We start from the raw sequence: 17,769 nt of genomic DNA on the forward strand, positions 1-17,769 counted from the left end.
AGTCGGAAGGATTTTGGCATGTCCAGAGTCGGAGTTGTTATAAAAAAGACCGATTCCTACTCTGGCTTGATGCAAAACGATGAACAATACGATTGTTGTTTACAATGTTTTTTTCAACAAAGTTTGTCTTGATCTCTGCATTGCGCTCTTAAACTTTAACCAGAAAACAAAAGTGTTTGTTCTTGCCAGTTTTTGGAAAACTCGTTGTTTCAATTTCGATCGCAATTTAAGTGAAATTGAATTTTAAAAAATGAAAAAAACGTAAACAAACCTGTCAACTTTCAAACATCTGGCAAAAGTGAAGCCTGATTCGGCCAGTTATAAATCGAGGAGTCGGAGTCATGTAATTTTCGCCCGACTCCACAGCTCTGATTCTTTTCGTCAAATTCGATCCTTTTATGCATATTTATTATTTTACTAAAGAAAATTGATAAGTTACACCGCGACATACCACAATAAAGGGGAAGTATATTATTAGTTTGGTTAACCGTTTATCCATTAGGGATTATGCTACTTAAGTAAAATTTGACGTTGTAACCAAAGGGCACCCAAAGTGCTCCCGCTGTTTAGCTACCGAAAAACACTAATTTTAGTTTCTTTCCAAACTTAACTGCTGCATTCTTGACCTGGCCCATTGAAGATTTTACTATGCATGTTAAAAAGTTGTGCTGAAGAGAATTTAATATTCGAAATCGCGATACACAACAAGATAACTTGATATAATTTGGACTCGTCGTACCTTTTTCTTTAATATAATTATCAGGCAGTGCATCCTATGGATCCGTAATTAGGCTTCCCTCTAGCACTAGCTTGCTTGGCGTGCAGTTGTTCTCTTGCGTTATATTGCCTTTTTCATTATTATTGTGAGCTGTTTGAAGCTATTTTTTTTATTATTAATCATATTTCCTTTTTTTATTTGGCAAAAATCTGAAATGCTTTCTGCAAGCAAGTTAATTACATAAGCAAAACGTTAAAAGTTCACTTTGTAATTTTTTAAATATCCAATGCGGCTTAATAATGCTGACTTTTATATTGGGTATTCAAACGGTTTTGTTTGATATTTTGAGAATTTGGACGCCATTTGTGCTTAGTCCATCTATACGCGCAGAAATCGTGATTTTTGTGAAATTAGAAAATAATTTCGAAATACTTTCGACAAACAAAACTTGATGACGATTTTTTTTCGATCTGCCTATTTTGATAAATCTTGCATATGCCTTTAATATGGAAGAACAAAATTTAGGTTACACCACTTACATTTAGTGTAGCCTATATTGCGCAACATCAATACTAAAGCGCTGAAATTATAGAGTTTTAGTTTTACAAAACTAACCTTTTTTTTTATTCGTAGTGATGGATTCAAACATAAATTTAGTTTTAAATCCTAAGCTGCTAACAAAAGAATACAATTGTGGAAACTTTTCCACTTGCTGAGAATCAGATTACCAACTGTCACATGACAAGACGATGGTTGCCCATATTGGTAATTACAGTGTTGCATCTCAATTCTCAATGTGTGAATAGAAGGATTAGCAACAGCAAGCAATTGTTAACTAACGTTTGTCTGTTTCAATTCGTTTTATAGATGAAATGCAATGAAAACGGGACCTCATTCTCACATATCAAGTGGCAAAAAATTAAAATATTCGACCTCAGCTTTTGACTAATTGTCGATCTCAGCAAACGCGTTATTTACCGCAGATGGTTACCTCAGTTGTTTACCTTAGTTGTTTACCTCAGCTTCTTTCATCACTAAAACGAAGTGGGATTGATGATAAAGATTTCCGTATGATTCCCAATTTATACTACAAGCAGCAAGCCTCTGTCATGCTTCCCGAAAGAATCACTGAATGAATGGAAATATCAAGAGGTGTTCGACAGGGCTGTGTCATGAGCCCAGATCTCTTCAATTTGTACAGTGAACTCATCCTTAGAGAACTGAAAAAAATTGATGAAGGAATTAATATAAACGGAAAACTTATAAATAACATTCGATATGCAGATGACACAGTCTTGCTTGCAACGTCACCATGTGGTTTGCAAATTTTACTAGATGCAGTTCAAACATCTAGTGAAACATATGGACTAAAAATAAACATTAACAAAACCAAAACTCAGGAAGTCTCGAAACGTCTTCCTGAACCAACAATTTGCGTGTACTGCAATGATAACAAAATTGAACAGGTTCAAAAATTCAAATATTTGGGCTCAATACTGAATCCAAGCACCCGATGTGAAAAAGAAATAATTAGACGACGCATTGCTTTATCAAACTTAAGTTTCAACACCATAGCAAAAATCTTTAAAGATCGAAAGCTCTCTAAAACCTAAGAATTCGTTTGTTAAAATGCTTTGTTTGGTCAATTTTGATGTACGGATGTGAAACCTGGACGCTAACGGCAAAAACCCGAAAAAAGCTTGAAGCTGCAGAAATGTGGTTTTACCTAAGAATTCTTAAAATTCCATGGACAGCTTTTCGAATCAACAGAGCAGTTCTCCAACAGATGGGCCGGGACCAGCAGATAATAAGATCTTTAGAAATGTGGCAGATGAAGTTTTTGAGTCACATCATAAGGAAAGGCGAACTTGAAGATTTAGCTTTAAGTGGAAAAATACTAGGAAAACGATCAAGAGGAGCTCAAAGATTTCACATTTTTGCACAATTTTCAACCACATATCAAAAACCCTTCTAAAATTTGGCAAGACGCACGAGATCGATCAAACTGGAACATCATTGTACATCGAGGGCTGTATCAGCTATGATACCTACAGAAAGAGAGAGACCTCAGATGGACATTTAAATTGCTGACACTCAGTTGCACAATTTTGCACAATTGAAGAAGAAAATTGATTGACAATCAAGGAAACTTTTTTTTAAATATTTTCATTGCAAATGTTACCATTCTGTAAAATATGCCTCTAAATCTACAATTATACTTTTACCTCTCCTGCAAACAACCATTCCTTATATTGATTGAACGTCTACAGACGTTGCATCAATGCAAAAAACATTAAATAAATTTTCCTGAAAGTTTATATAGAAACAAAAAAACCCAAAATTAGCAAAACTACACCATGGTTGCCGATAACAAATTATTACAAATAAAACACAAAAAAAGAACAAAGCTAGCAACTAAACTCGACTGCAAACTTGCGTCATGAATACAAAATTAACGGAATTGACAGGAAAGCGTGTGTACTTCATGTAGCTATCAGACAAATTTGTTTCTTTCAGATATATTTTTTGATTTTGCAAAAGAAAATTGGGGAGTCACACTGCGACAAAGCACAAAGGGAAATATGTTATTATGTTGATTAACCGTCTATCCATTAATCAAACAGAATTCGATGCTTTATTTGGTTAACCGATGTAGTTTTTGTTTGCGAGTTAATGTCATGGTGCAAAAATATGATGTGATACCGATGTATTGATTTGGAATTGAAACAGAACGTTGATTTGTTGACAAGGAGTTTCTTTGTTTAAAAAAATAGTCAATGAGCTTTAATTGCAAAGTTTAAAACTCTTGCAATTGAGTTATAAGGAAGAGAATTTAAGATAAATAATGTTACTTATTTAACAAGTGAATAAAAAAATAACAGTTAACCTCTCAAGTACATGTAGCTCCACACAGAGTGAAATTTACATGCCTTTTGACTCTTTTTTATTTCTTTAAAAGTATTATTGACTCAAAAAGAATGTCTAAAAAGACATTACGAAAAGTAACTACGGACAAAGGCCAGTGTTTCGATCTTCAGATTTCTTCAGCGTAGTAAAGTTTACTTATTTAAGTTAGTGAATTAAAACGAGAGTCGACACTTTGTACCTTTTTACCCAGTTTTTAATTTTTCGGTTGCAATTTGCAATGCAGTTTTCTCCGAAACTATTGATATGAATTCAATTGGGTTTTTAGGTCAATAATAATAATCCTATTGATTAGATTGCGGTTTGTTCACTCTCTGCTGGAATTTAGTCACTTTTCACAGCGAGTCGGAACATTTCGTATTTGTTGTTGTTGTCTTCCAGGCTGTGGCTAATTACGAGTACGTCAAAAGGAAACAACCCAGACAGCAAAAACAATCTGGGAAGGTGTTTGAGGTGTAAAATGGACAAATAGGGAAAATTGGATTGCGCAAGCCCCCAAAAAAAAGTATATAAGCAGGAACGACAGATATTTTTAATCAGTTCAAACTGGTTGAGGTTAGTGACTAAGTTGAGCAAAAAAAATAGATCTCAGTTCTGTGGTTAGCGAGTAAAGAACGTGATGAAAGCAAGACTTTCAAACTAGGTTTCCAGGTATAGATTTTAAAGTTTACGATCACATCTCGCAATAAGCTGCAGTGATTGTGGCTACACCACATTCTTTATTTTATGAAGCAGAAAAGTAGTTTTTTTTATTTCATTGGAAAGCGCTAGTTGATGAAATTTCATTATAGAAAGTCAGAAATGATAAGCATTGTTTCAGCCAATAACTTGGCAATAAACAATGAGTTCTGCTTCTAGAGCTTCAACGGATCCTTATTTTGCAATATTTATCTCAATCGTTTCGTTTTTTTTAAGTTTAGGTTTTGATGAATTCGTGACTTTAATGTGGCCACACAAAGCAAGAAACATTTGACAAACCTGAAAATTTATAGTACTATAGATTTGAATGCTGAGCGATTCAGTTTGTCATTATCATTGGACGTTAGACGTGCTAGAGGGCTGTGTCCAGGTCTCGCATATGTTTGGTCAGAAGTGCTGGTTCCAAGCATGTTTTCAAGTTTATTTTGTAAAATCAGCAATACTTCTAGAAATGTCACTTCGCCACCAAGCGTTAACTTCGCAAAATTTTAAAGTTGATGAGACCATGTTTTTAAATTTAAAATATGAATTTAATTGGTGTGCAATTTTCTAAAAACTAATATTCTAATATTTTATTACTGTCTTTCCCAGGTAACAAATTGGGCTTTTATTTCACTTGTTTTGAAAATCAAACACAATTTAATTCAGAAAATCTCATTCTGACTGTAAACTGCTTGTCAACAGTCCGATTGGACGTTTTGAAATTTACTTTTTCTCATTTTGTACTGCTTCACCAAGGCTACAAAAAGCTTTTATATCATTATCTTACGCTTGTGGGTACTGCAGAATAGCTACAAAAACGCACAAACGTAAAGAAGTTGAAAAGTGGTTTTAACACGAGTAGAGCTATGTGTACAAGTGACAAACCACTGTATATCCAGACAACCACAGGTGACAAATCACTGTATATCCAGACAACCACTTTATCTGGTAGACATCTTCACCAGATCTGGTCAGATCCGTACCAGATCTGATCAAGATATGTCAACCTCAGTGACCGAGTCTGTATCAGTGGTTCAAGGCCTCCAGCCCTCCACACAGTGCAGCCTACTGTTTTAAAAATATTTCTTGCAAATAATTTAACAATTTCGTTAAGGCTGACCATTCCTTGTTGAAAAAATTTAAGGCTTGACCTGGAGGTCGTGCCTGATTTGTCACATTTTGCAGATTTTTGCGATCATTGCTGTCTGACTGAAACTGTCTAAAAATTAAGTATTTTTTTCCTTTTTTGCTGACTTTTAAAAATATAAAATCATTTGTTGTTTTATCTAGAAATGAGAAAAAAATAGTTAAAAGTGCAGTCAATCTGTTTTCTTGTTTTTTTTTGGTAACTTTTGCAGCGTAGGCCTATACTGTAATGACCTAAAAACATGTAAAAAATTCTTCAAGCGTAAAATTCTACTTGCAGGCGAAGCGTGTCCTCTTTTTAGGCGATGAAAATATGGTAGGCCTATTATTCATACATTAACAATTTAAATTTTCTTAAATTCATTTTTAATGAATAAGACGCTGACAAAACTGCTTTTTCCTTGGCGAAAGCTTTATCAAAATACAATATACTGTAGGCTACAATCCACTGAAAATGTTTTTTTTATTATCTAGGAAAATAAAGATAAATATCTGTAGGCCTAATTCACACTTGAATTGTGATGCTTTTTTTCTTTTGCAGCTTCACTTGTTTATTTTACAAGTTATACTTTGTTATATTTACCTTTGCACAGACAAAAGTGTGACTGCAATAAATATGTACAACAATCGAAGAACTCTGAACGAATACTATGGTCAGCTGCAAAACTCTCTAGTATCACCAATGCCGTTGTCAAATCATGTCACAGCGCAACGAAGTACTAGTTCAGGAGGATATACCGACCCATGTGGGTCATCAAATCCCATCTATACATCAGGTACATTCTCAAATAGGCTACATTTATAACTCAATCTATGATATTTCTGAGATAACAATCCGCTGAAAGATGTTTGAGAGTTAATCCTTATGATTGCGGAATTATCTGGGCAAAAGATTTTGTTATCTCCCACAATGATATTCGAAACACCTGGATAGCTAGTTGCTATATCTACCCATTAAGTGGACTATGTTTCTGGTAGACGTTTCCAGTATCTTTTTTAAACATGGAGCACGCCTTTTAGCAAAACCAAAACAAAATTTAGTGTCGTCATGGCAAAGCGTCATCAAAATGCATATAAATCCATATGACTATAGTGTTACATTAATTACTGCTTTGCAACGCCTTTTAGCAAAACCAAAACAAAATTTAGTGTCGTCATAGCAAAGCGTCATCAAAATGCATATAAATCCATATGACTATAGTGTTACATTAATTACTGCTTTGCAACGCCTTTTAGCAAAACCAAAACAAAATTTAGTGTCATCATGGCCAAGCGTCATCAGAATGCATATAAATCCATATGACTATAGTGTTACATTAATTACTGCTTTGCAATAGATTTCTTCATTCAAATTTGTATCGTGTAACTAGTTACTTACAATAATCTCATAACCACAATCTCATCTGCAATACAGTATAGGGCCTAGGCAAAAGAGAAACGAGAAGTTCCTTCACCCAATTTGATTGTAAGGCGTTGTCCACTATTTTGATTGAAATTGCAATTTGAAATTATTTGAAACCATTTTGGTGTCCATTTTCAAACATACCATTCATTGTCTGCCGAGATATAGGCTATCCAGGTGTCTTCGTTGGTCATAAAAGCTGTGGAATTTGAAATGAAAGCAGAAACACCAGATCATTTTACAAGTGGTGTTCTTTTTTGTGCAGGCACTTCAACGTCTAAAACAAATCCTAGAAAGATACTAGAAAAATGCATACCCGTTGTGGATGCCAAACAAGATCCAAGTAAGCTAGGTAAGATCTGTTGTATGACTATGTGGTGAGCAAGAAGCAATAGTCACATGTTTGCATGCATTATTTTCACAAAAATACTGAAGATAGTTACATAATTGGTACTTAAAGAAAGAAGAAGGTAGGCTACTTAAAATAGCCTTCTGGTCGTGGAATTGTGCTTATGTAATATTTTGGATAAAATATCTTTTGGACTAAAAGATAATAGGCCTAGGTATCAATTGGAAAACATCTGCTGTTCTGCCAAACTGTTATCTGTTGTTTGTTAAACTTGGCGCCATTATGGGTTTTACTTGGAGGCAGATATTTAACTGGACTAAACCCTTTTTGTGTCCATCTGTAAGTGCCTCTCTCGACATACTCGCGTGTCTTTGGTGAGTGTCGAACTGGTGGATTTAAAATGAAACTAGAAACACTAAATCATCTTTATAAGTGGTGTTCTTTTTTTTATCTACTTTAGATACGTTTCAAACCGAACTTGATATTAGACAAGCATTTGCCGAAAAAGTTCGTGGAACCATGTACAATTGCAAACCACAGAGCCGCATGTCCATCAAGTCGGAAGAAGCCACCCTACGAAAGGATCTTCACACTGAGGCTGAAAAAAAAGACCTGAGTACGTTAAACATTTTGATGCTTATGTAATACTCAATAGGGACTTAATTAGCTAACGTTAGCTTGTATTATTTTCACAATCACAAACATAGTGACAACATTTAAAAAAAAACGACTGTCATCATGCGATGCATGTGTCTGGGACAGTCGTCGGACGACTCGGCATGCGACAACTCAGCAAGTGCTTCAACTCAGCAAGTGCTTCAACTCAGCAAGTACATTTCATCTATTATCCAAGTCAGCAAATGAGATTTTCATCTAGCATCGAACTTGCTTGGTCATCGCTTGCTAAATTGATTTTGCTGACTTGTGACATGCCAAATTTCTGCTTGCTCAGTTTTGTCACCAGCCAATTTCAGCCACTTGTTGAATGTTGCGTTGTGGTTTTTACTTTTACTGAGCTTTCTTGGTTTTGAAAATCAAACACAATTTGATTGAGAAATCTCATTCTGACTGTAAACCGCTTGTTAACAGTATAGACAAACCACTGTATATCCAGACAACCACTTTATCTACCTTCACCAGATCTGGTCAGATCCGTACCAGATCTGATCAAGATATGTATCAGATAAACTTGTTGTCTGGGTAGTTACCAAGTTTTGCTACAATAATTACGAACTACTCACAGTTACGGGGAGGGGCGACGTAATTAAGCGCACGTGACTCGGTGCAATGCACTAACGCTAAAATAATAACTATTACACAAAACTAACGTCACTGAATTGTATCACATTTCGAGTTAGCAAAACGTTTAAAAAAATACATATAAAATTTCAGTCAGACAGTAGCAGCAGCCATAGTTCTAATCTGCAAAATGTAACACATCAGGCCAAACGTCCAGGTAGCTACAGGCAGGCTAACAATGTTTTTGCATAAAGTTTGTGGATTGAATGTACAAAAAACGAAACACTAGTTAAGCATTTTTTATTTTAAATATTTTCAATTATCACATGACCTTTCTGAAAAATGCCAGTAGCCTAATGCAAATTATCAAAATATTAAAAGTGCGGCTGGTTTAGGCTATGCTTTTAATATTTTGAGTTAGCCTGAACTAGTTCCAGAAGAATAAATGAAATAATAAAGGTAAAGGCAACCAACTTCTGTTTTGACTTCTCGATGTTAAGAATAATAAAACACACAAAGATCTATAAATTGGGATGCAGCCTATACACTACAGTCAAAATATCTAGGCATGTTTAGCACTGCTTGGTAAAGCGCTAATAGAAAGGCTCATATGGGATTGTACTTATGTAATATTTTGGATAAAATACCTTTTTGACCGAAAGATAACAGATATCAACTTGGAAAAATCTGCTGTTCTGCCAAACCATTATCTGTTGTTTGTTAAACTTGGTGCCATTATGGGATTTACTTGGAGGCAGATATTTAACTGGACTAAAACCTTTTTGTGTGTATCTTTAAGTGTCTCTCTTGACACACTCGCGTGTCTTTGGTGAGTGTCGAACTGGTGGATTTACATTAAACTAGAAACACTAGATCATCTTTATAAGCGCTGTTTTTTTTTTATCTACTATAGACACATTTCAAGCCGAACTTGATATTCGACAAGTATTTGCCGAAAAAGTTCGTGGAACCATGTACAATTGCAAACCACAGAGCCGCATGTCCATCAAGTCGGAAGAAGCCACCCTACGAAAGCATCTTCACACTGAGGCTGTAAAAAAAGACCTGAGTACGTTAAATATTTTGATGATTATGTAATCCTCAATAGGCTACTTAATGAGCTAACGTTAGCTTGTATTATTTTCACAATCACAAACATAGTGACAACATTTAAAAAAAAGGACTGTCATCATGCGATGTATGTGTCTGGGATAGTCGTCGGACAACTCGGCATGCGACAACTCAGCAAGTGCTTCAACTCAGCAAGTAGGCTACATTTCATCTATTATTATCCAAGTCAGCAAATGAGATTTTCATCTAGCATCGAACTTGCTTGGTTATCGCTTGCTAAATTGATTTTGCTGACTTGTTTCAGTGCAGTGCTGGATTAATGCTACTGCAGACGTAGAGGTGGTTTTTAGCACGGGGCCCTCCGATCTAAAAGTGCCCCGGGGCCCCCATCGGCTAAATCCGGCCCTGCGTCGGAAGGCGTACACCGATGCATAGCGCTCAAGTCCGCTTTCCCGCAATGCAGGATAAAGATATGACAAACAAACAAACAACCACAAGTGATAAACCACTGTATATCCAGACAACCACTTTCTTTGGTATACACCTTCACCAGATCTGGTCAGATCCGTACCAGATCTGATCAAGATATGTATCAGATAAACTGGTTGTCTGGGTAGTTACCAAGTTTTGCTACAGCAATTACGAACTACTCACAGTTACACGGAGGGGCGACGTAATCAAGCGCACGTGACTCGGTGCAATGCACTAACGCTAAAATAATAACGATTACACAAAACTAACGTCACTGAACTGTATCACATTACTCAGTTGCGCCTCTATACGGCTGCATTGACACTGTCTGCTTTATAAAGTGCTGAGGAGCAACGCATTCTGCGTTGGATACAGCGCTATTTAAAAACTAACATTATTATTACGGGTTAGCAAAACGTTTAAAGAAATACATATAAAATTTCAGTCAGACAGTAGCAGCAGCAGCCGTATTTCTAATCTGCAAAATGTAACACATCAGGCCATACGTCCAGGTAGCTACAGGCAGGCTAACAATGTTTTTGCATAAAGTTTGTGGATTGAATGTACAGAAAACGAAACACTAGTAAAGCTATTTTTATTTTAAATATTTTCAATTATCACATGACCTTTCTGAAAAAAGCCAGTATTGCAAATTATCAAAATATTAAAAGTGCGGCTGGTTTATGCTTTTAATATTTTGTGCTAGCCTGAACTAGTTCCAGAAGGATCAATGAAATAATAAAGGAAAAACTAAAGCCCACCAACTTCTGTTCTGATTTCTCGATATAAAGAATAATAAAGCATATGAAAATCTACGCATTGGGATGCAGCCTATACACCACAGTCAAAATATCTAGGCATGTTTAGCACTGCTTGGTAAAGCGCTAATAGAAAGGCTCATATGGGATTGTACTTATGTAATATTTTGGATCAAAATATCTTTGTGACTTGAAAAAATCTACTGTTCTGCCAAACCGTTATCTGTTGTTTGTTAAACTTGGTGCCATTATGGGATTTACTTGGAGGCAGATATTTAACTGGACTAAAGCCTTTTTGTGTCCATCTGTAAGTGCCTCTTTCGACACACTCACGTGTCTTTGGTGAGTGTCGAACTGGCGGATTTAAATAAAACTAGAAACACTGGATCATCTTTTTAACGGTGTTCTTTTTTATCTACTTTAGACACATTTCAAGCCGAACCTGATTTTAAACAAGTATTTTCCGAAAAAATTGGAGAAACCATGTACTATTACACACCACAGAGCCGCATGTACATCAAGTTGGAAGAAGCCACCCTGCGAAAGGATCTGCTCACTGAGGCTGTAAAAGAAGACCTGAGTACGTTAAATATTTTGATGATTATGTAATCCTCAATAAGCTACTTAATTAGCTAACGTTAGCTTCTACTAATTTCACAATCACAAACATAGTGACAACATTTAAAAAAAAGGACTGTCATCATGCAATGTATGTGTCTAGGATAGTCGTCGGACAACTCGGCATGCGACAACTCAGCAAGTGCTTCAACTCAGCAAGTACATTTCATCTACTGCCAAGTCAGCAAATGAGATTTTCATCTAGCATCGAACTTGCTTGGTCATCGCTTGCTAAACTGATTTTGCTGACTTGTGACATGCCAAATTTCGGCTTGCTCAGTTTTATCACTAGCCAATTTCAGCCACTTGTTGAATGTTGCGTTAGTGTCATGGCGCTATGGTTTGTGCAGTAGACTGAGTAGAAATGCCTTTAAAGACTAACCTGGATATTCTTTATAAAAATCATTGTATTCACTCAGGTATACCGAAGAAAGTTCGCAACTATCATAGCGTGTTTCCACTTGAGTCCACATTTGACTTGCCTCTTCAAGAGCCAACTTTATTTCAATTTGTGACCTCCTGCTTCAAAGCTATCAACTACAAGGATGGAATTTCTCGCTGTCTTCGTAGGATACATGGTATGTATATACAGCAACTATATTTATGTTGGTATATACACAACAAACACACATATGCTACAACTTGTGAGCATTTTGTTAGGTTACAGCAATGTAAAGTTCAAACATTTTTAAGGTGTTTGAAAAATTCATTATTCATTCGATCTTTAATTAAAAATAGGAACTATGGGTTCTTGTATTTTCGCCCATAGAACAAACAAATAGTGCAATCAATTTGAGAATCATTATAAACTTTCATTTCAAGTGTAAATTCTGACGACATCGCGAGAAAAAATAACTTTGCTAAAATGTTCTTTTATGTTTTATATAGTAAATACTTTTTCCTTGGAGTGATTTCAATAAACAACCAACGTTGATTCAACGTAAACTGAACTCTATTGTGTTTAGGACTTCACCGAGTTGACGCAAAGTGTATGACTCTGGTTGAGAAGTGGAAGAAACTGCAACACCCAAATATTGTCCAACTGCGAGAATTTTTTACCTCAAACGCATTCTTAGAGAACTGTATGTCACCAATAGTAGTTAATACTAAAATATCGTGTTTCGTACTCTCACTGTTGCATTTATTAACCTGGTTACAACTTCGCTAAACTTCAAAAGTGGGCAAAACTTGATCAATTGAGACGTATAAGCGTGTCACATGCGAAATTATTTCACTTTTGCTTTCTTCATAAAGTTGGTTTGCATATATTTCTCTTTATACAAATTAATACTAATAGCAGCGAGTGCAGGCATTTCTTTGTTTTTGATGCGCAAAGAAAACAAAGTAAAAAATTCATGAGCCGCATTTCAATACATTTAATATTTGTCCAGCTTTCATATTCGCACACGATTACATTTCTGGAGCCGAAACATTGATGGAGAAGCATTTCCCAAACGAAAACAAAAGTCTTGCATCAAACTGGAATGGAGAATCCGTGAAGCAAAATGCTGGTTAGTGTCGATATCCTTTCCGAATATTAAATCGACGACATGAATAAGAAATAATAAATAAATCCCCAAATATTGTATCACTTAGATCAAGTCGGCCCGTCCAACTTTGACATTATCACATTGTTTATTATTTAACAAATTGATCATGATTGATCATCTGTGACCTCCCTTATAAACACCTCTATTTCGTTTTATTTTGGGTTCTGTTACTAATTACGGGATGCTTTTGTTAGCCTACTGTAGTTTGCTTGATGTTGTCAAAATGTTTCAGTTTCTATCGTATTCTAGTTTTCCTTGCACCATCCCACTAAAAAAATTTCCAATAAGTTTCTTCTTGCAATGTGTCCGAAGTATCGCAGTAGGGTAACGTCGTTGGGTAACGATTTTGTTGGCGTTTCCTTCCTTCCAGGTAATAGGAAATAGCTTTCTTTGCCACAACAATTCAAAAGTCTATGTTTTAATGTAATTTATAAGCAGATAAAAAAAGAAATTTTTGAGGGAGAGCAGCAAAATTTCAACAACAAAAAAACAGATAATGTAAATGTTGAGGTCCGAAGAAGCAAATAGTTTGCTAAGGAGTCATGTGTTCATTTCAAGAGTACTAATAACACTACTAATCCATGTATCAACTTCAGCGACTATTAATGTATCGCTTTATCTTTCAATTAGTCAAAATTTTACTCTTGATAATTGATCTAACATCTTTCACATATTATCCAGAATTACTTCATGAAAACCTGATATGGACATATGTGATACAGCTCAGCTCTGCACTAGAATGCATCCATTCCGCTGGTCTTGCTTGTCGAGTGCTGGACCTAACAAAGATCTTAGTAACGGACGAGTCAAGGTATGTGAATCAAATTAATCTTTGCTCTTTGAAACCAACAACATGCATTCATTATTAAGATGTTCCTCTCAGAATACAAATATCAACAGACAAGTTTTTCTTCAAACATATTCAATCAATATTTCCAGGCACAAGAAATACATAAGAACTATACAACAAAAGCAAAGAAAAGAAATAATGCAAATGGTTTGCTTGAAAATAGCTTTCTTTTATCATTTTATATATTACTGAAAAAGTGCTTTTTCGTACAGACAAACAACATCAAGGTTGTTTGCCTCTTTTCATGTCATATTTCTTTCAGGTTACGAATCAATGGAGTCGGTGTGTTTGAGGTTTTGGACAATGACTGTTGCAATCCCAGACTACCAGCATGTATTCTGAAATACCAGCAAGAAGACATGATTTCACTTGGAAAGGTGAATTAGTGACTTTTTTTTTCATTGGAAATTTTAATCAACTGATAAACTCTTTTCATTCTGCCTACAGTTTATGTGATGACGTTCAATCTCATGACAATTTGTTTACTAGAATGTTAAGAATTTTACAGCTGAAGAATTTTGACATAACTAATCTGAAACCTTATTGACATAACTGTGGCGCTCAGCGTGTCTCGACATAGATTCCTTTTGTCACGAGGAAAACTGAAGTTTGTTTCTGGTTCCAGTGTAACCCAATTAATGTGCTACAAGATTACAAGTCAGTGTTGAGCCATACCAATTAGTGTTGAGCCATTCAAGCCATACTTAAATGCAAATATTTTAAGTTTGCAAAATAAAATTGAACATGAGAATGGTACACTGAATTAACAGTTATATTGTTTTATACATTGTCAGATTGTGCTAGCTCTCGCCTGTAATTCTGTTGCGCCGTTTGAACAAGAAAATATGCAAAAGGCAATAACTTTTGTCGGCATGAATTATTCTTCAGATCTGTATAAGCTCATCAAGTAAGTGGTGGATTTTATTTGCTTGCATTAGTGAGTTAAGATGTCACCGTTTTGCGCCACGTAGCCGACTATTTTATCAAAAAGTGATAGTGATCTGATGTGTGAAATACATAAAAAAATCTCATTTTGAATATTTGGCCACTTTTCACTGTAGGCCTATTTATTTTCTTTGTCATTGTTTGGCTGAAAATATTAGATGTGACAACCTTTTGAACTTATGCCAGCATTTCCTTTGCTACAAAATTGGAAGCATGCCTCATATATCTTGTGCACTCTTGTGACTTGGAGACATTAGATTTACAAATAGCCTATCATACTTTGGGTTTCAACTTTTTAAGTCGTTGAATCTGACAAACCATTGTTTTCTGCTCGCAGATACCTCACGATACCTCAACAGAAGATGCTTAAAGTGGACATATTGATATATTTCATCGGGAGCAGGTTCTATACTCAGCCAAGTGTTTCGACGATCAGAGATGGTGTGAAAGATGATCAATGCACGGAAGTGGGTGTTTGATTAGTTTATATAAATGTGTAGGCTACAATATGAACCGATGCATAAATTAATGTACAAATAATCTTAACTCAGTGTCGCAGCTAGAAAGAAAATTTTAAAAGGGAAAAAGCAACTGTTGGCGAGGCAAAAATCATTCAGCATGAGTTATAATGGCAGTGAAATATATTTTTGAGGTGGTAAGTTAAAATTGGAGGGATTACTCTCCAAGCCCCCTGTGGTTACGACCCTGCGTCAGTTAGGCTACATATAAAGGAGCTCATGGAGGCCAAAACGTTTCATAATTAGTTTCGTGTATTTGCAATTGACATCTTGCTTTTCATCAATGAGAAAAACTGAAAGGAGAAATATATTTTTAATTATAATTATTTGCTGATACGACGTTAAGATCTAATGAAATAGCTATTTGTGCAATATGTGAAAATGTATGCAATCTGCACCGATAATATGATATTATATATGTTGTAATTTTAGAAAGCGGAGAATGGACGGTTATTTAGAATATTAAGCAAGCTTGAAATGCTCACCGAACGGTCGGAGTGTAACACAGAGACGGACTCATTCGATACAGGAGACATGTTCCTGATGAAACTCTTTCTAGATCACTTGCTCTATGGAGTCACAGATGTTGAAGAGCCCCCGATTGATTCGTCTCATATCATACAGTGTCTGAAGAAGGTAAGCTTATAGCATTTGGAACTGTTGCTTGACTTCGAAAATTTAAGATAATAATTTGTAAATTATATAGAAACTATGCAAGCTTTTATAGAAACGCAGAAGATTGAGTTTTGCTTTTACCTGCATGATCGTTGTTTGCTTTACAAATGTAGATGCAGACAAACTGTTTTAGTCTGATACTACAGGTTCGCCGTGGTAGTAGCGGCTTGCACCAGCTTTTGAAACACAGTTCCTATGTGCAATGACGAATGGAAACCTATTTCAGCACTTTTTGGCAGCATTAAAATAATTCAATCTATCTCAATAACTTAGTGAATAAAAACTAGGCTGTGTAATCAAAGCTATCATATCATGAGGCAATGATGATTAAATTCTAGGGGCCTGTTCTTGAAATGCGCGCAAAAGGTGGTTGTTCAAATTTACAGTGAATGGAGTAAATCAGCCAGGCCCGGATTTAGGGGGGGGGGGGCAGAGGGTGCAAGTGCCCCGGGCCCCGCTTTTGAAGGGGGCCCCCCGACGTGGAAAAATTGTGATTTTGTGTGATTTTTTTCTTTTAGCCCTTGAAGTTTCTACAAAATGCTCTGCAGTGCAGGATTAATGCTACTGTAGACGTAGAAGTAGTTTTTCACACGGGGGCCCCCCGATGTAAAAGTGCTCCGGGCCCCCCATCAGCTAAATCCGGCCCTGAAATCAGCCAGAATTATTATTATGAACAAATGGATGTTTAAGTCTTTATACAAACCTGCTAACATTAAATTTCCAAAGAAGCTCCTCTGTTTGATAATAATGATTCTAACAATCAATAGATCAGGTTCAAGGCCGTGGTAGTATTTTTCTCAATTGTGGATTGATACAACGTTATTGTTTAGCTTGACGGGGGCATGCCGGAAAAGATTCGCCTTATGTCACGTGATGAACAGAATGTCTTTGTGGTGTCGTATGCGGAGCTCAAGGAAACCTTCACAAAGTCCTTCAATAAATTTATGTCCTACCAGCAGTACAAGGATTGTGATGTTTATCCAACGACGAACTGTACTTTGCGTGCAATTTGAACTAGAAACCGTATGCAGCATACTCTTCCAACGAGTATGGATTTATTTTTACTTATTTTTGTGTTGCTCATTGTTGCAATCTGTGAAACGCTGCTAATGCTTGTGTTACCGGTACCACGAATATTTTTAAGGCTTCACGTTTGTGTTGAAGAGTAGTGGATTACTTAGCTATGAAACCTACACTTAGTTTACTATTTATCTCTTGATGTGTTTGCTTGCTGATGTAGTGATTAAGCAATTTTTAAATCCAATACTATAATTAACACTGTCTGTGTCACTGATTACAACTTTAAAATGTTGTTTGAAGATGGTAGAGGCTTGATCAACTCGACAAACCTCCAGGTTTTAACAAAATACGTTTATTACATATCCGGCATGTTGTTTTTCATTTTGCAATATGGCTATAATTTTGTACATTCGATTATTTCTCTAGACTCTGGGGTCTAGAGCGAATTCTATTTTTAAAACATATCACGTACCGTACACATTGTTTGCCATATTTGAACTGGTTTTCAACAATTAAATAACATATTACTGCATTACATGGTGTGCGACTATTGTTCATAGCTGACATATTGTGACTGATCTCGTCTTATGGCTTAATGTCGATGGTCTATAGCAGAGCTTACCAAGCTGCGTGCCGCAAGATAGTCGCAAGTGTGCCTTAAGACTAATGACTTGAATTGAATGTTGCAGCGGTTGCAGTCACAGCGCAAAGCTGCAAAATGTCAAATTTGTTTGGAAGATAGCATTTGGTTTCTTGTTACAGTAGGTCACTATCAAGACGGACTATATAGTCCGTCTTTGTCACTATGAATAGCCGACCAGTGGCGTCTGGTG

The 17,769-nt window shown here is 35.9% G+C and overlaps 1 protein-coding gene across 1 annotated transcript; it reads left to right on the plus strand.

The window, feature by feature from the left end:
- Positions 1–6,086: 6,086 nt before the first annotated feature.
- On the plus strand, positions 6,087–16,929 carry LOC145771040 (PAN2-PAN3 deadenylation complex subunit pan3-like). The gene is made up of 11 exons (XM_082582783.1): positions 6,087–6,246; positions 7,138–7,215; positions 11,798–11,956; positions 12,344–12,460; positions 12,770–12,889; positions 13,610–13,739; positions 14,041–14,155; positions 14,573–14,685; positions 15,061–15,190; positions 15,674–15,877; positions 16,747–16,929. The coding sequence occupies exons 1-11, from the start codon at positions 6,087–6,089 to the stop codon at positions 16,927–16,929; spliced, it is 1,509 nt and encodes a 502-aa protein (XP_082438909.1).
- The last annotated feature ends 840 nt before the right edge of the window (positions 16,930–17,769 follow it).

Source organism: Aplidium turbinatum, chromosome 5 (assembly GCF_918807975.1).
Source record: "Aplidium turbinatum chromosome 5, kaAplTurb1.1, whole genome shotgun sequence".
Lineage (NCBI taxonomy): Eukaryota > Metazoa > Chordata > Ascidiacea > Aplousobranchia > Polyclinidae > Aplidium > Aplidium turbinatum.

Excerpts from the sequence above, each read along its gene's own strand:
- LOC145771040 (XM_082582783.1), top strand. The coding sequence starts at position 6,087 with ATGTACAACAATCGAAGAACTCTGAACGAATACTATGGTCAGCTGCAA. Across the intron at positions 14,686-15,060 it reads GATCTGTATAAGCTCATCAA|ATACCTCACGATACCTCAAC; the intron begins GTAAGTGGTGGA and ends TTCTGCTCGCAG. Across the intron at positions 15,878-16,746 it reads TCATACAGTGTCTGAAGAAG|CTTGACGGGGGCATGCCGGA; the intron begins GTAAGCTTATAG and ends GTTATTGTTTAG.